The following is a 23,356-nucleotide window of genomic DNA, read 5'->3' as shown; positions in this document are numbered from 1 at the left end:
TTGGAAGTATCCGGATTCTGGGTACATATGGGAACCATTTATACAACTGTATTGGCAGTTTGGAGTTATTGCAGTCACAAACCCAGTTCCACGGGGCCTAGGAAGCCACTTTGCATGGTGGAGGAGTAGGCACATATCAGTTCCCTCCACCATACAGATAACATAACATTTGAGTGAGCAAGCCCATTTGGAATACTTTGTACCCTTAAACCATGGCACATGGTGTCCCTTTTACAAATCACATTCTGTGCACAGGAAAGTACTTGTGCGCATAATGCTAAGAAGATTGCTGGTTTCATAAATATAAGAACTGGGTCACAGAAATGTCTTTGTTAGTGTGCCTGGGTCACATGTGCTGGGCCACATGCCCCTTTTCTACATGCAGTCACATGCTTGTGCATGTTTAGAACAGTCACACTGAGAAATGTAGCTGGAGGAATTCATGCAGGGAGCCATTCCCTAAAAGTGTCAAGGCCCATCTAAGTCTAGCATTCTGCTTTCACAGTGTCCAACTTGGGAAGACAGGGCCCTAGTGCAGCATGATGCTGCCCGCTTGCAGTTCCTACCAACTGGTATTCAGAAGCATTCTGCCTTCAACAGTGCAAGCAGAACATCACCATCTGGCTAGTTGCCATTGTTGGATAGCCTTCATCCCACATGAATAGTCCTCTTTTAAAGCCATCCAAACTGGTAGCCTCACTACATCTTGTGGGAATGTAAGATCATATGAAGAGAAGTACATTTGCATGCTTTGTACTGACCACCTTCCAGAAAGACCACTGCGGTCTTTCTGGATGGTATTCAACTAGGTTTTACCAACCCCTTGACTCTGTGTATTTCTGACATTTCCAAATAATTATAGCAGATCTTTCATAAGTAGGTGTTCCTTGCCCACTCACAAGGCTAGCAAGGTTATAGAATAGGGAAACTTTCAAATAAGGTGCCCCAACCCTAAGAAGTTGGGGTAAACTTTGTACTTGGTTTATGTTCTGCTAAGATTATACTGGTAATAAAATAACCCTTCCCTGATCATATGGCACATTAAAATAATCCTACAGTGCAATCATATGCAAGTTTACATAGGGGGGAAAGGCTGAATATTTTCGGTGGAACTTGTTTCCAGGTCAGAGTGCATAGCCTCAGTTTTACAGCTTGCATATTTATTTGTGCATGAAGTGTTTTCATTTCAGTGGAATTTCTGTAGATTTATCTATGCACAAGGTTGCTGTCTTTGTTACAGTGTACCGTAGATGAATTTGTATATTTGTGTCTGCAGATAAGCTTGCATATTCTCTCAGAAACAGAAGCTAGTCCATTTCTTTTTTCTTAAAAGAAAAAAAGGTCACCCTACTTATTTGGTATGTCCCTTGATGGAAGCAAAGAAGGTAATATAATGGCTCATGGTGAATCATCAGGTCTAAAAGTGAAAATGTATATCTGCCAGTAATTAATTGTGGCTAAACTTAACTACAAAGGGAGGAGAAAATTATTACCATACTCCTCATAAAACTCAGGAAGCTTGAATGAAGTTACCTAAAAATAAAAGCAGTCTTTAAAGGCTCTTTCGTTAAATCTCAGAAGTCTATCTCAAAATCTTTTTAAAGTTTACTTCTTGATGTTACAGCTTAATATAAAAATACTTATCTGATTAGCTGTTGTTTGGAATTGCTCTTGGGAAGCTATATCAAAACTGTACTGGGGATTTAGCACTGGAATTCAGCAGCTATAGCATACCTCTAATGAGGATAACAATTTTATCAATTTATGCCAATTGAATATTATAACCTTGCTTACACTGGAGTGCAAAATTTCTTATAGCTCCTTTATTCTTCCTGAACAACTCTGTGAAACTGTGATAGGGTATCAGTTTTCAGTTTTATGTACAATGCCTTACTCAGTAGGAATGGCTAGCAGTGTGCTGATTTATGGTAGGGTTGGGGTATCTGTGGCCTTCCAGATGTTTTTAGACTGAAATGCCCCTGAGCGTTGACCAGTGGCCAACATGGTTGATGGAAGCTAGAGCTCAACAATAACTGGAGAATCACAGATTCCCACCTTCTGATGTAAACAGTGTTTTGGGATCATCATCTTGGAAAAGGATTACCAGAAAAATGGCCATGCTGGCAACTTGGGTCAGAGACCATGATTAGGAATTGATGTTGCAAAGAAAAGCCCAGATGGTTTGGTTATTACTAAGTAATACAGACTTTGGTTGGTTCTGCGAAATAAATGAGGTGGTATTTCCATGGAGACAGTTTGGTTTGCTGGGTGTTGGTTGGACTCTTCCCCCTTTTAAAGCATTCTGTTCATAGCATATAACTTCTCTGAAGTTTAGCTCCTAATCTGGGAGACAGCACTGTACATCTGTCAATGAATAGACTTGACTTCTTCCTTGAACAATCTATTGACAAATGAAAAAACCATTCTGCGCTTGTGTAAGCAGCAGGAGATTCAGCAAATTACAGGCATGTCTACTTTCTTAGGGCTAAAGTAATCTTGAGGAAAGACATTGTTAGAAACTGAGATTTGAAAGCTAGGAGCTAAATGGCACCTTAAACCTAGGTTGTGGGCACAACAACGAAATGTCTAGCCACTCCTTTTTAATAACAAAAATACAAAGCTGAAAATGAATGAACTGCAGCTAAAATATTACGTCCATTTTCACATGGATTAGTCCTTCCCCTGCCCACCCCCTTAATATTCTTAGGAGGGTATCTTCTCCAGGCTTCAGGAAGTAGCTGGAAGTGGGGAGGCAGAAAAAGATCCTCTTTTCCTTCCACTCTGCAGTTTTAATCTGAAATCTTAGGCTCAGTACTGCGCCCAGAGCTCAGAAACTGCTTGCACTAATGAAATTCCCTGTCACAAAATGCACCTAGAACAATGGGAGTTTGGAACACTGAGGGAACCCACTTGTTTCCCCCAAACTAGAAAAATTTGTAATTTGGCTGTTGTAGTTGGTAGGAATTTTAATAGAACATCTTGAAAAAGATCAGAATTTGAGGAACAAATCAGGAAATCTGTACCTTGAATGTATAAAGCTGGGGGGGGGGGGGGACATAACCTCATTTTTTTAAGGGACAGTATTCATGTCCACAACATAATTAATATTGTTGCATAGGCTTGTTTTGTTTAAGGTGTATTTTTGAAAGACATCTATACCATTTGCATTTGGAGAAACATGCCTATTTCAGAACAGTTTGTGATAAATTGCTATGGCATTTTTCTCCTATAATACAGTTTTTGAAGACCCCCCCGCCCCGGTTTCTGTATTCTGGCTATGCATGCCCCCAATTTACTTTTACTGAGAACAGCAGATCTGCATCTGCATTCCAGCTGCTTTTACTATCAGGAACCAGTCTGCATGGTATGGAAGCCCTTGCAGCACCTCCCCTTCCCGCAACATGGTGACAATGTAAGACACACTTGCAAGTGCCCCTCTCCATGCTGCAACAACCCCAGAAAAATGGGAGGTTATGCAAGATGGGGCATGTAGGAACCTTATGCATGGTCTCAGGCTTTTCATGTTACCAAGACAAATATGGAAGATGGGGCACTTCTGCAAGCCCATGCTGCAAGAATTAATAACCAGGACTAGCTAAATGCAGTAGTTTCAGATGTCCACAGGAATGCATGTGAAGGTCGTATAGGATGCCTGTTGGTTTCCAGTACAGTGCACTGTTTTTGAGTCACTACAGACCCATTGTGGCTGGAGTTCAGAAGACAAAACATTTATCAGTGCATTGACAGTGGACAGTATGTCTCCTTACAGAGATAAAATGGGTTAAAGAAGCATTCACTGAATGATTTATCAAATTGCTTTTTTGGGGATGACACCAGTTCACATTCTAAAATAAATGAATGAGTTGCAATCCTAGATATTTGCTAGTTATATATTAGTATGTACATATAGTAATTACATTGAGAGGAAAAATATTTTTTTCATAACAATTAATGTTTGTAAATGTTTATGGAAGTACATAACAAATATAACAAACACATGGACTAATTAAGATGAAAGGGATGACAACCCTTGTGGCTTCTTCTGAAAAATAAAGAACATTACAATAGTAAGACTTAATTATTTCTGTAAACATTTCAAATTAGTTTCTGTATAAAAACTGAATTTATAAAATAGTTTATATCGTCTAAGCCTTTTGACATTTGTACATACTATGTCAAGAATAAATTAGTCCTCATTTTTTATTTATTATATTATAGATTCTAATATATTATCATTTATTGCTCTATATCTTTGTTTGAATTTTTAAAGTTGCTTATTGTTGAAGCACAAATGAAAAAGCTTTTTGTTGTGATTTATACATTCCCTTCGTATACAGTATCAAAATATAACTGTTACATCTTGATTGAATATTAATATATAATAAATAATTGAGTATTAAAGTAAGTAATCTGTTATGTTTTATGCATGAATAATGCTAGCTGATGAATAAGTACTCATTTCCCCCCCAAAAAAACAAAAACAAAGCAATCAATTGACCCATTTCTTTAGTTTGGCATCCTGTTCATATATGGGGAGACGGAGTATTCGTCAGCAGTCTCAATCCTCTTGCCTATATGTTGCCAATGATCAGGAGTCAAATAATACATTTTATTTTACATTCTACGGAAGGGGTCAGAACCTGTACTTGTCGCCGGTTTAATCTGTATGGATCCACTCTGATATAAGAACTAGTTAAGTTTCTGTGGCTTCCTGGTTCTTAGCAAAACCTGCAGCTGGCAACTTTGCTTCTATCCATTTCTTGGTAGAGCAACAACAGATAAGTAGAAACATTCCTGACAGCCGCAGTTCATACATTTATTGTAGCCAAAGGCCATTACAAATATGTAGCATTAGTATTAATAAAATAATACAGAGCATACCTCCACAATATAAGCCAGCATACGCTGTTGGATCCCTGAACTATATAACCCTTTGAGCCAAGGGAATAGTTTATGGGATTGAGCAATGCATTCCCAGGCATGCTACCACTGCCTTTCCCCCACTCATATAATGCAAAAGTACTTTTGTTTGTAGTGGAGGGCAGGCTTCCCTTTCAGAATAAAGGAAAGAGTTATATTTGGCAAGCTGCTCATTGCCAGAAGATCATGCACCTGTTTGCCAAGAATTGGATGGGTCTTTTATAGCTGCAGCTGTACAGAACAGTGCTGAACCAGTGTGCCCAAAGCCATTCCATAGGACTGAGCCACCAAAAGTCATGCTCACCAGCCCTGTGGCAAAATGGGGGAAATCATTCACCGTAAATGCTGAGTTATTTTGAAGTTTACATTCTGCAGACCAAAGGGGCAGGCAAATATGTATTCAGATTTATGTGTATCTAATACACCACACATGTGCCTAATGGCTATGAAAGTCTCAAACAGTTCATTCACTCACATGTGAGTTTGGCCTACTCTATTTGTTCCAATTATGGGCAAATTCGGGTTGCGCTGGGAAAGCATGTGGCTGACTACACCATTGTAAAGTATTTGGCATCCTTTTGTGTCGAATATTTAGAACAGATGATCACTTAATAAATGTTGGGTTTTGGTTTTGCTTTTTTTGCTGGGTAGCGGGCTTGTGTTTGCTAACATGGTATATAGTGTGTGTGTGCGTAAATGCACTGTGCATTAGCATTTTGTAACGTTGATCAGGTTGGATAAGAATAATGTTAACGGCAGTTTTAAATTTACTCTTATTTTGTGAGATAACATGCTAATGATGTAGCTGTTTTAATTTGACTTTAGCAGACAGTTTAAATATAGGTTTCCCTTACAGAGACAAAAGTTGCAATTTAAAGCTCTTTGGTGGTCTAAAAACAGCTTAATTCTCTAGTAGCATGGTAATAAGCACTAATCCAGCTTATGCAGTGATTGTAGTATGTCATGTTTGTGAAAGATTGCCTAACTAGGCTTTCTCTGGGTTTTATGTAAAAAAATTAAATGTAAAACCTTATAACATCTTTATGCTGAGACAAACTGTTCAATTTAACTTGCGCTCAAGCAGCAGCTGTCAGGAATTATCATGTTCCCCGCGTTCTTGGTATCACCTTGTGTCCTTACCTCCTAGATAGACTCTGTGGGATGATAAAGCTCACCTTGTTAGGATTTATTACTGAAATAATAACCCGAGGTAAAATGAAAGTTGATGTCACACGGAATGACAGCTGACATATATTTATGTCATGGGCAACATTATAATAATAAAACTTCCTTTCCCTTCCCTGGCACTAGGTGTTAAGTGGAAGTCTGCCTCATCATATCCTCCAGTGCCCTGCGTAGGGAGTCCATTAGACAAATACACGGTTCCTCTGTGGGCATGTTCACTGTAACGTGCCCTGTCAGGTGTTGTTTAAGCTTGAAACCGTGGCTCCGTGGCGGTACGAAACAGACCTGTGGGGCGACTGTGCGTACGTTCTTACAGTGTCATGAGATTTATTTTTAAAAAGAGCACAGTTTTATCGCTTCAGTGGGGAAGTAAAATCTTTTGTAGCTGTAGTTTTTTTTAGTTATCTAGAGTAAGATAAGCAAAGCAAGAGTTAGCAATGAATGGTCACGGGACTTTACCTCAGAGGTGCTTCAACAGCTGCCAGTATATGGTTGAGAAATGTCACCGGGTTCTAGTATTATGAAGGAGAAGGGTGAGGAACACTGTCTCCACACCATTAATAATTTTATACACCTTCGTCCTGTCAAGTCTACTTGACCTTCTCTAAACTAAAAAGCCTCAAATGTAACCTTTCCTCACGGAGGAGTTGCTCCATCGCACCTACCATTTTTGTTACTCTTTTTACTCTTTTGTGAACCTTTTCTTGCTCTACAATACAGTGGTGCCTCGCAAGACGAAATTAATTTGTTCCGCGAGTTTTGTCGTCTTGCGATTTTTTTTGTCTTGCGAAGCACGGTGTCGGAAAAGTTTTGGAAAAGCTTCAAAAATCACCAAAGTCTTCAAAAACCTCAAAAAAGGCTACCACACCGCGTGCTATGAGTTGCTCCTCGAAGTCAAGTCGCAACTGTATTAACAGTGTTAAGAAAAAGGAAACAAACTTGCAAGACGTTTGTGTCTTGCGAAGCAAGCCCATAGGGAAAATCGTCTTGCGAAGCAGCTCAAAAAACAAAAAACCCTTTCGTCTTGTGAGTTTTCCGTCTTGCGAGGCATTCGTCTTGCGAGGCACCACTGTATCCTTCTTGAGGTGAGTTGATAAAAACTGTACACCAGGCATAGGCAAACTTGGCCCTCCAGATGTTTTGGGATTACAACTCCCATCATCCCTAGCTAACAGGACCAGTGGTCAGGGAGAATGGGAGTTGTAGTCTCAAAACATCTGGAGGGCCAAGTTTGCCTGTGCCTGCTGTTCACAGTTCTCCATATGCAGCTGCCCATTGTATAACAACTTCATAATACTGACAGTTTTATTTTCAGTCCCTCTCCTAATAATCCCTGCCATGGATTTTGCCACCTTCCTAGCTGACACACACTGGGTCGACATCTTCATCAGGCTATCCATTACAACCCCAGGGTCTTGTTCCTGGCCAGTCACAACCCATGAAGGTACATGGAAAGTTATGTGCCCCCCCCCCCATTTTGCATTGCTTTAAACTTGCTTACATTGAAATGGATTTGCCATTTGACTGCCCATTCACCCAGTTTGGAGAGATTCTTTGGGATATCTTCACAATCTTTTTGTTTTAACCCCCCTGAACAATTTGGTGTCGTCAAAAAACTTGGCCACCTCCACGCTCACCCATTAGCCCTAGATTGTTTATGAGTGAGTTGACATACATGGGTTCCTATACTAATCCTTGGGGACTCTACTTCTGCACCCTTCAATTGGAGGACTATCCATTCCTATGTTCCATTTCCTGTTTCTTTACCAGTTACTAATCCACAACAGGTCTTCTCCCCTCATTCTGTGATTGCTATGCCTCCTTGGAAGTCTTTGGTGTAGTCCTTTGTTATAAGCTTTTTGAAAGTTTTAAGTACACAATGTCTACTGGATCACAAGGTTTTATGCTTGCCTTGTGGCATAACAAGGAGCAATAGGACCAGTGTTGGTAGAGCATGAATTAAGAAGTCCAGTGTGACAGTGCCAAGTGCCCTGAAGTTAATACTTGTTTTACTTTCCCATTCTCCAAGCTCCTAACTCCAGGGCAGCCTTATACCTGCGAGAAGTACTATGGGTTGGATCCAGTGAAATGTCTGTGGAGTGGGGTAGGTGGATGCTGACTTTCCTGTTCTCAGTACCACCCCCAAAAAACTTACTTTGAGGTGTTGGACTCCCTGCTGAATGGGGTGGACTGTGGCATAGAGTGCTGAGGGGGGTGCCAGAATATGAGGTAGCATTACCCATGAGTGGTAGCCCCATTTACAAAAGGTGCATCTTCACAGTTTTCAGAGATTCCTCCACATCACAGCCCATCCCCTTCAACAAGGCCCGTTGACCCTTAGAAGACGCTTTTATGGGTGTTACTTGGAAGAGGAGAAAATGAAAAGTAATCTTCTTGCCCACTCCTTCTGTAGAGTTTTCTTCGGATCCAGTCTCTGATTTAGCCTCCACTTAAAGGTGGAGCTGTTGAGTTCTACCTCTCTAGGTGTGACCAGGATGTTGTGGTAGCTATTCAAGCACAACTCAACTTGTTCTGGAAGGTTCCTTTGAAAATCATATTCATCATAACTCAGTTTAGTGTTACATCCTGAACAAGGAGCTGAGAGTTAAAGAATACAATATTCAATCACAGTTTGCTTTCCTTATTAACGCAAGGAGTGGGTTTGAAAGAGAATATGTATTGTGTTGGTGTTCCTTTGTGGTAAAAGGAAACGGGTGTTTCAGGTCAGAGGTGACTTAGCTTTAACATAGCCACACTCTCCATCAGTGACTTGTTATGCTATTGTTGTTGGTTTTGCTGTCAGATTTCTGTGAAAAGGACTGCCACCATGGATTTGCCTTAAACGTTAAGGCCCTTAAGACAATACCTGGCCAGAGTCTTGGAGTTGACAAAGGAGTGTTAACAGCCAGGGATATTCAGGTCATGTGTTTCTGTGGAAGCTAATTGTTGGAAGATTGCTTCTTGATACAGGACCACACAGCAATGTGCTATTGGGGGGGGGGGCGGACCATCAGATAAAAGAGTAGGGAGCATTCTCCCCACCCTAGCCTCAGCTGAGGATGGTGTAATCTAGGGGTGTGTGGGGGGGGGAAGTAGGAAGAGAACTGAGTTTCTGGGCTCTGCAAGCTATTAGACTCTTTGGTGATTAGATGTGGGGCAGTAGCTCTGGTTTCTTGTTGGGTTGTTTATTTTTAAATAAACTCAAATATTGAACACCCTAAGCTTAAAGTGATGTTCTACCCAAAGAAAACTAAAGCACCACACCCCTGGAATTTCTCATTGCTTGGAGAAGAGTCCATATGATACTAAGTACTACATTTGCATATTTCTATAGCCTTTTAAGTTTGTTTCAGGCAGCCAGGTTTACCATATGATCCGCACCTGTGTTGTATAATTTGAAAGCATGACAAGTCTTACTGACTGCTGCAAGTACTGTGGCAATAGATGGGACAGAATGAACAAAACAACAAATGCTATGGTGGATATTTAATATGAAAAAAGTAGGGAAAGGAAATCTTAACATGAAAAATAAAAACCACAGTAGATATGTCTATTGCATAAATCAAAAGGCTTTATGTCATAACATGAGCATGTGCCACACCGGCTCATATATTGAATTTCAGTAGTTGGTTGCATAAAGAAGTAAAGTGTAATGAAACTGGCAAGCAAAGTATTCCCCAGTCAGCCTTATCTTTGTTCCATTTGTCCTTCAGACACAGCTTTTCTAGCGTTTTTCAATAAAACCCATCCAGCTCTCTCTCGCTCTTTTACTTTGCATCTCTCTGTAACTGAGCTGAGAAAACCGATGAGATTCAGTGCTTTTCTACTTGAGTCCTTAGCAGCTGTTTTTTAAGAGATCAAAACTTAGAATGCTGCTACATGGTATTAAGGCTTAGCCACTGATGTGTCCCTATAGAGGTTATGTTTTTCTTGTGGGGAGAGCGGTGGGAGGGAAAGGGTGAAGGGTGACACTTTTGAGCAGGCTTGTAGACAGTAAACACTACTTTCCTTGTTTCTTAGGATCCTCTTTGCAAGCTCAGTGCTTAACCTGACTGAACTCGTTGCCCTTCGGCCTGACCTTGGCAAATTGAAAAAGGTCCTTTACTTCCATGAGAACCAATTGACATATCCTGTCCAGAAATGTCAGGAAAGAGACTTCCAATACGGGTACAACCAGATTCTTTCATGGTAGGTGCATCTCTCATGCCCTTGTGTTTAATTGTTTTCTAGTATCTTCATGAACATGCCTCCAGGGGTTCTTTTTTCCTTTTTCTTTCAATACTAATATATATACACAGACATACACAGAGTCCTATGTGATTTCCAGTATTTGCAGACAGACAGATGCACACACAATTCAACACTGAAAGTATCAGGTTCATTAGTATATACGAGTTGCTGAAGGCCAAGTATACCTAGATACTATTATGAGTGTCTCATTGTACTCCAGTAAAATGCGCTGATTTCCAGTATATACCTCAGTGCTTTTGCTTTGAGAGCACTTAACAAAAGGGGCAGTTAATCAACACTGGCTCAGCAATAGCTTTTACTGCATCCAGCTGAAATTAAAATAGAGGTTTTCAAGGGAGTAAACAAAAATTAAAATGTACTGCGGCAATGTTTTTAGTGAGAGAGGGTAGTAAACATACCAGATAAATCCTTACGTTTCTTTCATTGCGTATTCACAAATTGTGCAGTGGTAAAACACCCAGACATTTAAAAGGCTGTGGCCCTTTATTGTTACTTAAAACAAACATATTTCCTGAATATAAGTTAATGAAAGAAGTTAATAACAGCTACACTGAAAAGCTTTGTGATTAGGCGTTATACAAACCTAAAGTGAAACTGCAAAGCTGAATTGGCTTGAATTGAAATAAATTCATTTACTTGGTCTATTTCACATATTTGTTATTAGAATTATTATAAGCATAGATTGAGCGTTTTAAAGCTAGATGTATAACATCTGCATCTTTGCATTGTAACTCAGATGAAAGACAAATAATGATCCCTATATACTCGAGCTTTTTGTAGCTGCCGTTCTGCTTTCGTTTGCAAAATGCTTCAGTTTTGCAGTAGCAATATTCTGAGAATATAATGAAATGGTTCTTAAAAACAAATAGCAGCTTATAAAAAATATTCCTCATCATTGCTACTGGAAGAAATACATCATGAAATGTTAAACCATTCCCCCCACCTCACTTTTGCTTTTGAAGATGCTATCATTTCCTATATTATCTTTGAGCTTATGGGACCTTTCCAATGATTTAGCTGTATTAATGGTCCGAATTTGTATTTTGAAGTCATATAAACACTAGGAGAATTCAATATTGCACAATTATGATCATTCCATCAGCACAAGCAGACCTTCCCTTGTTCCTTGAGCTAATTTGGGGTGTGGGAGGGCAGGCAAGGGGAGCAGGGGGAAATACCCATTGTGCTAGTGGCTCTCATTGTACTGGATCCAGTTAGTGCAACTATTTAGTTGAATCCACCCCACTAGATCTGTTTCCTGAAATTCAGCTATACAGTGGGAGTGAATGAATGGGTGAGTGGAACTCCCATCCTGCCCATTAACCTTGGCAAGTGATGGGGCCTCTTCCTTTAGGACAGGTTTGAGCAGAAAGCACATTGCGGGGTAATGGTATTTCTCTGGGTGATTTACAGTACATCAGCAGGGGTTTCTGACTTTCAGATACAAATCAGACTGCTGAAATAAAGAATGTGTACAGGGGATTTTTGTGTGAAAGGAGCACAAGAAGTTCATTTCTTGACACTAAAAAAATAAAATCTTTGGGCTAAGTTGTGTGCTTAGAAGCAACCCCGTTCCTTAATGCAAGGGCAGCATCCCTACAAACATTGTATAGGGTCATGGAACTGTAACATTGGAAGAGACCGTGAGGGTCATCTAGTCCAGCTCCCTGCAATGCAGGGCTCTTTCACCCAAAGTGGGGCTCAAACCCACAACCCTGAATGTAACAGTCTCATACTCAACCAACTGAGCTATCCCAGGTCTTGAGTAAGTGTGTCACTGCATGTATATACCATAGTTTTCCTCCAGGCTCCATTCTGCACTTGGTTGTGGTGGGGTAGACCTGGGGTTCTAAAAAAACCCCAAATACACCCTATAAGCCCACCCCTACTATATGTAATCAGCAGTGTGAGGGGATTCTCAATCAAACTGACAATGGCTGCTATATCTGGCATGGGCAGGGGGAAGACGGTATCTGCACATAAGCCAGTCTCTCCTTTTCCTTCTGCTGAATGCTCTTTGGCCTCGATGAGCCCTATGGAACATATTGGCCCGGGGAAAGCTCTCTAAATCTGCACTTGCTTAATTGTCTGCCTCTTTCTCATCTACTAAATAAGGAGCACTTTATCACACATTAGCTGCTGACATGCGTGGTATGGTGGGTGCATGTCCCTGGGGCAGAAGCCCTCAGCGCTGGAAAGATGATGGTGCCCCCCGCCCTATATGGAACTCAAAATCAAAACAATACTAAACTATTAAAAATGTATCTTTCAAAATGACACTAAACTTGCATGTATCCTGAAATAACTATCAAGTGCAGCACATGGCAGGATCCGATTTCCTGGCATTATTTTGATCTGTGGTAGGAGGACATATCTGCTCTTATAGGTGGGAATAAGTAATAAAAAGAGAACAGAAAAATGGAAAAAGAGGAGTAGTAGTAGGAGTAGTAGAAATAGTAGGAGTAGTAGTTGTTACTATTATTAAAATTTGTATAACGCCCTATACCTGCAGGTCTCAGGGTGGTTACAACATGAAATCACAATATAGACTTCTGGTGTACTCGTGTGTCTCTGGATTGAAACCATCACTCCTAAGGCATAGCATATTAGCAGTATATTTGCTCAGAAGCAAAACAGGCAGGGTGTTTTTAAACGCATTCTATAAAACTAATTGCCTTCTTTGCTTATGTATCTGTGTTTCTGGCCTCGTGGCAGGAATTTTAATTGGAAAAGGAAATGCAAACTTTTTTATCCTTTCATTCTTTTTTATATATCCCCCAGAGGATATGCCCCTTTCTTCTTCTTTTAAATATATGTAAAAACCTGTATTTAACCCTGCTGCCATTTTAAATGCCTTGGGAGCACCATGTCCTCTCATACAGCGGTGGGCAACTTCAGACTTGGGGAGCAAATGCTGCTCTCCAGCCCTCTCTGTTTGGCCCTGGGGACTTTCCCCAGGCCACACACTCCTCTCCAGCCACACTGACCCTGCTTTGCACCCTGCTTAATTGGCTAGAATATGTCCTTATCTCTAATGGTGCTCTTTCTTTTCTGGGATGGGGGATAGAAAGAGGTATGTGACTGTATCTAGAAACTAGCCTAGGTTACAAAGGCCAAATTCAGTTTTGCCTGTGGTCCTGCCACCTCTGGCCCCTGGAAATATGCTCAGAAGAAAATGTGGCCCTCAGAATACCCACCTCTCTAATAGTTAAGGTGGGTGGGTAGTTCTGGGCTGCCCAGTAGGAGAGCAAAATAGGATTCCCCAAGAGAAAACTGATTCTGCATTCCTTTTCATCTAGGTCTTAATGGAGTTCATTCTCCACTGTCAACCCAAATCCTGTCCCTTTCTCAACTTAAATGGTTCTTTGGGGTGGGAGTGGAGATTTGGTTAGCAGGAATAAGCACTTCTTCCAATCTCAATTAACTCCCCACTCCAGAAGACTGTTCTAAGTGCTAATTAGGAAGTCCTCCTAACCAGAGAAGGGACGCGGGTAGCGCTGTGGTGTAAACCACTGAGCCTTGGGCTGGCCGATCAGAAGGTCAGCAGTTCGAATCCCTGCGACAGGGTGAGCTCCCGTTGTTTAGTCCCTGCTCCTGCCAACCTAGCAGTTCAAAAGCACATCAAAGTGCAAGTAGATAAATAGGTACCGCTCCGGTGGGAAGGTAAACAGCGCTTCCGTGAGCTGCACTGGTTTCACCGGAAGCGGCTTAGTCATGCTGGCCCCATGACCCAGAAAAACTGTCTGCAGACAAACGCCGGCTCCCTTGGCCAGTAAAGCGAGATGAGCGCTGCAACCCCAGAGTCGTTTGTGACTGGACTTGACTGTCAGGGGTCCTTTCCCTTTTACCTAACCAGAATCCTGAACTGTAAGTGAATTAGAGTTGGGCAAGATGTGTCTGATGGGAATTAATCAGAGTAAGAAGAAAAGCCCTTTCTCAGGTTCTAACGAATTGTTCTCTCGCTTGGTGAAAAGCGGAAGGAGCCCTAATTGCTTAGTATCTTGGAATGGCTGACAGGGATGTGAAATTATTATCTGGAGACTTTTGCCATCAGGAGGCTTCAGAACTTCATAGGAACATCTGGGACTGAGTGTTGGGCAGCCAACACAAAACCCAGGCAGGGTAGCCCAATAGCATAATTGGCATAATTCAGAATACCCCATAGCATCTTGTTATGGGTGTCCACTTATATAATTCCGTTTTCCATATTAGATGCTTTAGGGAGCCAGGTGCTAGTGTGGGAGATTTCAGCAATGAGAAACCTTTATACAGAATCTGTTTTCCCTTAAGATATATGCTAAGTAAGCATGTGTTATTCCCCCCCTCCATTTAATTGATTGAATTTAAGTGCTTGGGTTTCTATTTTGGCAATCACACACAAAACTATAGCCCACAGACAACAACAAAAAATATTTTAAATGTGTGGTTCAAAAAAGTGTGACTGCCTGTCACAAAGTTTTGACAGAAATAAAGAAGTAAACTTTTTTTCTCCCTTTTGTTCCCAGCTATTAGTTAAAAGCAAAAGAAATAGGTTAGCTCACTGGTTGTCATAGCTGAAAGAAAACATAGCTGAAAAAAGTGTTTGGAAAAATGTGAGATTTCAAAAATGGTTCCACTCCAGTTGTTGAGCTGAAAAGCACTAGAGTTCTGTTCAAATATTTCCTTGCTTTTCCTGCTGAGTCCTGCTGTTTTTCTGGGCAGTGTCAGTTTTCTATCTTGTCTACGAAGCAGTGAGAATTAGGGTGAGGAATGATTTTAACCCTGTGTTAGATAGTGTAACTGGTAGACTGGTAGATAGTGTAACTGGTAGACATGTACACACTGGGAAAGGGGTGGTGATATCTGAGGGCTATGTAGGAAAAGGCACCATGGATACTAGCTTGGGTCCAGGGAACGGTAATGAAGAAAGCACATTTAGTGCTGTTCCACAACCTCTTGTGCAAGACCTAGTACAAGATATATTGTAGTACAGCATTGTTTCAGGGTTAAGGTTACAGTATAAGAAAAGGCCAATAGGTAAAACTGCAAAATGCAGTAAGTGAACTCCAGTGGGTCATAAAAAGTGAGCTTGCAAGTTTTGAGAACAAGGGAATGTTTGCCCAAGAGGTTGTGCCCATGAAGGAATTCTTTGGAAATTACTTTTGTCTGTAAAAACAGACCTTCTCTTCTTGGAAACTACTACTTCTGCTAGTAGTTAAAAGTAAAGGTAAAGGACCCCGACAGTTAAGTCCAGTCGCGAAGGACTCTGGGGTTATGGCACTCATCTTGCTTTACTGGCGAGGAGGGAGCTGACGTTTGTCTGCAGATAGTTTTTCTGGGTCATGTGACTAAGCCGCTTCTGGTGAAACCAGTGCAGCGCACGGAAACGCTGTTTACCTTCCCGCCGGAGCAGTACCTATTTATCTACTTGCACTTTGACGTGCTTTCGAACTGCTAGGTTGGCAGGAGCTGGGACCAAGCAATGGGAGCTCACCCCGTCGCAGGGATTCAAACTGCTGACCTTCTGATCACCTAGCCCTAGGCTCAGTGGTTTAGACCACAGTGCTACCCGCTGTAAAGCAGTAGGACACCTTTAAGATATATTAAATAAATTGATGAGATGTGTTTAATGAATGGATGATTTTGCTCTCTTTTTTCATTAGTTTGGTTGCTGACGTCGTGGTGTTCAACTCTGCTTATAATATGGAGTCATTTCTAACATCTATAGGGAAGTTTATGAAGCTGATGCCTGACCATAGGCCTAAGCATCTGGAAGAGTTAATCAGACCAAAATGCCAAGTCCTTTATTTTCCAGTGATGTTCCCTGATGTGAGCAGGTTGGTGGCTTTGCAATTTCTTCTCTCTGTTCTGTGCCATTCGTGGTTCCTCAGTTCTCTTTATACTGATGATTATTACCTGGAATTTTTTGCATGGTTTGTACATTGGAAAATCAGAGGACGTATTACATTGCTGTTACATTTTTCATTCAGAACTCAAGAACAGAAGAATATCAAATGACTTAGCCAGGACTACTTGTAAGAAATGCCAGCTGTGCCAGTCCTGCTGACAACAAGTACATATATTGAATATATGACTGGGCCAGGCACCAGGCTACCTTTGAGTTCCTGAGATATAAAATTCTCCACCAAAGAAGCACACGCATTACCTTCCTTCACCACCACCCCATAGTTGTTCATTTACACTTTCCCCTCTTCGTCCTCTCTATCCATTTCTGAAGTTGCTTTGAAATTTTCTGATCCTACTTGTTTCAAGGTGCAATGAAGTTGGGGGTGGAAGAGGTACTTTATTTGACAGTAGGAATAGTATTTCACTCCAGGATACATTACCTGACTGACTTTATTAGATTTGTATTTTGCAAATAGCTATGGCCCAATTTAAAGGAGGCACTGTGATGGGATCTCCTATTGTGGTGGTTGTTTTAAAAAATTCAAAGCAGCGGCAGGAGAGCCCAAATTGAATTGGAGGAGTGGGGCTGGGTGTGTGTAACCGCCCCCTTACTTTTATCTGCCTGGTTTTAGTGTGTGTGATACTAAGAATGCTTAACATTCAGTGGAACCTACCCTATCTCTTTCTTTGTGAGCCTTCTTATTGGGAGGAGGCAAACCCAGAACTGCGAGTCATACAGAGACATAATGAGCAGCCTCTCTGGAGATGTAACTGCTGCTTCTCCACATCTGGTAGCAGATGATGTGCAAGACCTTTGCCTGAGACCCCTGAGAGCTGCTGCTGGTCACAGTAGACAATACTAGAAGGTCTACCTGTCCTCACATCTGTATACCTATATTTTGAGATCATCATCACCAGAGGCTGTTGTCTGGGTTCTCACATTGAGATATGGTGGTGGCTACTGGTAGAAAGATACTGTCAGTGCTTATGCCCCATCTTTGAAACCCTCGCTTTGGAAAGGAACATGTAGCACCCATTCTGATATATTTTATGGTGCCTTTTATTTTATCTGACTTTTAAACTTGTGTTGATCTGTTTTATTCTTGCTTATATATTGTTTCTGATACCTTTATATATTTGCTCGTTGTGTTTTAAATTATTTAATGTAAGCCCCCACCCTGTGTAAGTTCCTTGAAAGGCAAGCATAAATCTTCATAATAAAATACACATATAAATAAATATCGGACTAGATGGACTACTAGTCTGATTGGTATAAGGCAACTTCTCATATGCTAGTTCCTAGTTTGGAAATGACTATGTTGCACTTTTGGAAGTGTAACAAATTTACTTTGCCTTATAGTTTAGATAAGGAGCCGCCAGCGACTTTATATACGTTGGTTATTTTAAATATTTTTTCTTATTATTTAAAAAGTAACCTTTCTAAATTGAATACTGCGTTGCAAAAGAACACACAGTTCAGATTTCTTAATGTATTTATTTGAAAATAAATACTTTCACACCGGCTTTTGTTCAGGAGTTAATATGAAAGTTACATGTACCCTTAAAGTCTCAGTGTATTTTATATTGCTTGACATTGTGTAAAAACTATTGGATAGAATCCAGCATAGTATGAAAGGACTGCACCTTCCTCTTGTCTTCTTGCAGCCACTTGCCCATCCCAGATCTGCTGTGGAAGGGCTCCTGACACCCCAGAATACATTTTGAGGGTGTGTGGAGGGGCGTACCAGGATGGAGGAAAGAGGAAAATGAAGACTTGTTGTATGCTCGTATATGAATAGGGTTGGATACAGCCCCTGTGTTTAGAAACCAATTATGGTTCCTGGCTCTAAATAAAAATTAACATCAGCCCAAGATGCCAAGGATTTAATTCTTACCAAGAACAACAATTCATGACCCAAGTTGTGCATTTTCAGCTACAGCTACTGATAGTTGCTGTTATCCCCCCCCCCCCCGCAAGATCATGTGTTAAATAAATCTTGAATGCACCTGTGGCAATTGAATGCAGTTTATTAATTTACTCTGTATTACTGCAGTGAAATCTAGCTGAATGGAAATGGAGGAGAAAAAGGTTAAGAAATATCATGGCCAAACTTAGATTCATAAAGCAAGCTCTTCGCCCAGAGTGGTTTTCGAGTTATTTTCAAATGGTAATTTGCTTTATCCAAACCAAACTCATACAGTGTAAGTAAGTGATTATTTGCATGACTGACAGTCATTTGAATGCCTGCAGTCTTTTAAAAATGCATAATTTTGCAGAGATGTTGGGGTGGGGGAATATGAACAGCAGAATAACCAAGGTGATTTCTCTCTCCTCTCCTTACTTTGACCTCCTTTTTAGTTTTTATTGCTGTTAACATGATTTTCTTTGTATATGGGGAAGGAGATGAACTGAAAACAAAATAAGGCAGCGCCATTAAGGATATGGCCATGATTTGTAAAATAATCTTCATTTTATGTTAATATTGTGTCTGTAAAGAAAAAACACACCAAACACACACACACACACACACACACACACACACACCCCTTTGGCCCTAGATGTGGGCTACATAGCTGGAGCAGCACATTTCATTTCACTTAAGAAAATCAATTTTGTTTGTGGCTTTTCTTAACCAAAAATCCACATGTGTTCTAGCAGAAGTTGTTGTAATTAAAATCTGAATGTAATGTATACAGTCGTACCTCCGCTTATGTATCCCTCCGGTTGCATAAACTTCGGGATACGTAAACGGCAAACCCGGAAGTATATTTCCAGTTTTTTGCCATGCGTGCATATACAGAAGCGGTAGACCGCTTCTGCGTATGCGCCGAAGCGGTCTACTGCCGCTCGCACGTGCGTCGAAGCAGTTTCTCCAGTTGCGAAAACCTCGGTATCCGGCCGGACCTCTGGAACAGATTCTGTCCGCAACCGGAGGTACCACTGTACTTAGAATTGAATTTTCAACAATGCACCAAATATTATTTGGCTGATTGGAATTGGCGTGGCAGTGTGGAGACAGATATTCCATTTTGAGTGAAAAATATTTGAATGTGTGTATTATTTTCATTTCTTTTGGGGCTCCCATTGGTGGTAGTTGCTTCTGCTGCATCACTGTATTTTGCAATAGAGATGCTATTGGATTTTTTTAAAAAATTACCCTTAAGTTGCATCTTTAGCAGACAATTTTCATTTGCTTATAATTAAAGATATATATTTTAACCAATATATTTAAAATAATACAAAATCAATATATTTAACCAAATCTTTTTCTCAAAAGTTCAGGATAGTGAAAAAAATTAAACAGGGTGAAGCATGAAACCTGTATAACTGTTAAACAACAGCAAGATGAGAGCAGAAATAGCAGTTGATACTTAAAGTTAAAATCACAAATCAAAAATAGAAAACCAAAAAGAAATTGTGCCAAAAAGAAGATTCAAGGCTAGTGTGCTGTAGAGTGTTGGACCAGGGTTCAAATCCCAACTCAGCCATGAAGTTAGCTAGGTGACCTTGGGCCAGTTGGTACCTTGCCGCCCAACGTATTTGCAGGGTTGTTGTGAAAATTAAATAAGAATAGGGAGAACCTTGAACTCCTTGGAGACAAAGGTGGCCTATACATGAAACAATAAGTCATAAATAAAATAATTTATGTTGGGGAGAGGATTCCTGAGACAGGAAAGCACCCCATTGTGGGGCTACTGCCCACCTATCCTCTGAAGATTGGGGAAACTGACAATGGGAAGCCCTAGCAGGTTCACATCAGAGAAATTGGTCTTAAAAGTAAGTAAGTATATATTTATTTATACCCCGCCCTCCCCGGCCAAGACCAGGCCCAGTGCGGCTAACATCAAATATCAAATACATTAAAACACAATCAAACAATTGATTAAAATACAGCTTAAAAATTAGAATTGGGATAAAATTAAATGATTGCCCATGAATTACAACCATAGGGGTTGGGAACCTCAAGTATTCATCAGGGCCAGCTATCCAAGTTGGTCCCATATGAGCCGATAAAAGGGCCAAAGAGGTAACTTACAAGGTCCCATAGAGGGGGGTCAAACTGGGCCCAGACCGAAGGCCAGGCGGAACAGCTCTGTCTTTCAGGCCCTGCGGAAGGATGTCAAGTCCTGGTCTCTTACAATAGAGTGTTCCACCAGGCTGGGGCCAAAGCCAAAAAGGCCTTGGCCCTGGTTGAGGCCAGTTTAACCTCCTTGAGGCCTGAGACCTCCAAGATATTATTATTTGTGGACCGTAAGGTCCTCCATGGGGCATACCAGGAGAAGCGGTCCCGTATGAGTAGGCCGTATAGTGCTTTAAAGGTTGAAACCAGCACCTTAAACCTGACCCTGTACTCCACCGGGAGCCAATACAGCTGGTATAGCACTGGATGAATGTGGTCCCACAGCAAGTACCCCATAAGGAGCCTCTAAAAGTGCACTTTTAGATTCAATAGGTGTTTTGTATTGAAATCTGACAGCTGTTTTCAAGGCACAAGGATCATTCAAACTGTGGTTTTGGCCAGCAAAATTTCCATAACTGTTATGGGAGATGAGATACCTCATGTAGTAGATGGTCTTCTGTGGATTCTCACTTTATCTCTGAGTGATATTTCTGTGTTCACAGATGTATTCTTAGTCTGCATGGCTTCTGGTTTCTTTACACATCTTTATCTACCCTAGCCATCACAGGCCAAATTTGAAAAGTGTGCTGTGCCACCCACTGGATGATCAATCACCTGATGTCACAGTGGTGATCATCAGGACTTCATAGCATCATGCCTCTTTTTTGCAACTTTATCAGCCATGATCCCATGAACTGTAGCTGGATTTTTAGATGGATTGCCTTTCAGAGGTGTTTCTACCCCAGCTGAAAGTTTTCACATATCTGCACCCACATTAACCCAGTAATTCCACAGAGACAAAAGATTACAGCAGAACTTGCCATTATTTAGGGCAGGGGTAGCTAATATGGTCACATCCATACATTGGTGGACTACAGCTCCCATCAGCCCCAAGCAGCATGGCAAATGGTTCAGGATGGTTGAAAGCACAGTCCATCAACACCTGGAGAGATCTCCATTGTCTGCCTCTGATTTAGAGCATTAGAGGGATTCATTTAGAAATCTAGGGGCAGCCACCCAAGCTTTTTTGCCACTTGAAGTGGAGTGGCTTGCTGCCAGTGTTGACAACTTACTTGTCTGTCCACTGCTGCATGGCACTGCCACCTTCTCTGTGCAGGAGAATCTAGCAAAACTGTTCCACAGAAAATGTGGTTTTGCATCACATGGATGTCTTTGAAGGGAGGAAGGTATGACACTGCTTCCTCCTTTATTAGTTGCTTTAAAATTTAAGTGCCTTTAGGACACAAATTTAAAATCTACATTAGCCAAATGACAGCACGGAATAACAGATAAAAAGGGAACAGATGGGAGAACTCAGGTTAAAAGTTAATGAGAGCTCCTTTCATTAACACAACTTGTTGGTATTATATACAGTGCTTGCCTTAAATCCTAAAAAAATGAGGAAAGAGAGATCTCTTTTTAAACTATGGTTCTTTCATGGGAAGAGATAATAGGGACAAAATAAGAAATTCAGCTTTGGTATAGGTCTAATATAAGAGACACCCTGTCCCAAATAGTGAAAAATGCCTGATGGCTAACTGAGATGATCCTGATTGAAGCAGCAGAATAAAATGGAGGAAGAAACACCATCAAAGTGGCAAACTGTGATACAGCAAGCATAGGCCAGATCAGGTGCAAAGATTCCCCATTTTGCATATTGTGCCATTTGGCAAAGGAAGAAGCCATAGAGGTCAGTAAAGGTAAGGGACCCCTGGCCGTTAGGTCCAGTCGCAGACAACTCTGGGGTTGTGGTGCTCATCTCGCTTTATTGGCCAAGGGAGCCGGCATATAGCTTCTGGGTCATGTGGCCAGCATGACTAAGCCTCTTCTGGTGACCAGAGCAGTGCACGGAAATGCCGTTTACCTTCCCGCCAGAGTGGTACCTATTTATCTACTTGCACTTTGATGTGCTTTCGAACTGCTAGGTTGGCAGGAGCAGGGACTGAGCAACGGGAGCTCACCCCGTCGCGGGGATTCAAATCGACGACCTTCTGATCGGCAAGCCCTACGCTCAGTGGTTTAGACCACAGCGCCACCCGCCTCCCTCGTAGACATCAGTACTCTCATGCAAATATGAAACCGGTCTCTGCATGCCCTGCCATCAATTCCTAATTTGCTGTTACCCTTGTCCTTCTGTCACCTCCTTCAGGCTGTCCGTCTACCTTACACCACCCTCTTGAGCAAGTATTGCCAAAGTCTCATTGCAAGTTACTGCTTGTCACCCAAATGGAAGAGATTGCTCTGTAGAAGTTGCTTGTTTCTTCTTTAAAACATCTTCTGATGGCGGCGGGGGGTGGAGTTTTTTGTCTGCTTTCCTTTAGTTAATGTCAGTAACTCAACTGAGGTCTTAGATTAGCCTCTCACTAGTTCCAAAATATACTGCAGTTGAATTCTCCATGCAACCTACTTAATTTTATTATGTTGGGTTCTCGTCATGTTGCATACAACGCATTCCCATAAAAGTTGCATTTTGTATTTACAGAGAAATTTCTCTTGAGAGTTAAGGTCTTGTAAAACATTCTTGTTCTACAGCATGAACGAATTATTACACTCTGGGGCATTAAAAGTGAAGTGTACTGAAGAAAAGAATTTTTTCATTAAAATGCAGTTTATATTGATAAAACAGATTACTAGCATTTGATGAAATGTGAAACTTGGATCTGCCCCTATCACTAAATCGCCGGTAGGTTTATTTTGGCAGGAAGACTAGAATGTAATGTATATCAGGACCAATCATTATGCAGTACCTGTTAGTTTTGTATTCAATTAAATTGTGCCTCAGTAAAGTAGTTGGAAGGTTGTGGCGGGCGGGGGGGGGGGGGAACCTTGCTTATTCTATCTATCTTGAAGTAGCAGAATGTAGTAACCAAGAATATTTGAAAAGAAAAGCTGTTGTGTTATCAGTTTTGGCACGGCCATTTATCAATCAGTATTTTAAACATTGACAAGTGGTAATTTAATAGGGAATGACCCTGTTGGCAGGAAGTTCTAAT

The 23,356-nt window shown here is 41.1% G+C and overlaps 1 protein-coding gene across 13 annotated transcripts in view; it reads left to right on the top strand.

Annotated features, from left to right (window-relative positions):
- Positions 1-23,356, top strand: part of QTMAN (queuosine-tRNA mannosyltransferase) — a 347,554-nt gene that overhangs the window by 83,332 nt on the left and 240,866 nt on the right. For 11 of the 13 annotated variants that reach the window (XR_013394552.1, XR_013394553.1, XR_013394551.1 and 8 more), the window contains 2 exons: positions 10,126-10,293; positions 15,999-16,172. The exons of 1 other annotated variant lie outside the window; for it this stretch is intronic. Coding sequence is in view for 5 of the 12 variants with exons in the window: in XM_077935809.1 (XP_077791935.1) it covers positions 10,126-10,293; positions 15,999-16,172 (342 nt within the window). In the remaining 7 variants the exon portion in view is untranslated. The remainder of the gene's footprint in view (positions 1-10,125; positions 10,294-15,998; positions 16,173-23,356) is intronic. One more of the 13 variants, XR_013394557.1, reaches the window with a different exon arrangement.

Source organism: Podarcis muralis, chromosome 1 (assembly GCF_964188315.1).
Source record: "Podarcis muralis chromosome 1, rPodMur119.hap1.1, whole genome shotgun sequence".
In the NCBI taxonomy this organism is placed as follows: Eukaryota; Metazoa; Chordata; class Lepidosauria; order Squamata; family Lacertidae; genus Podarcis; species Podarcis muralis.
Note: the sequence above shows the minus strand (reverse complement) of the source record. Positions and strands in the feature narration are given on the sequence as shown.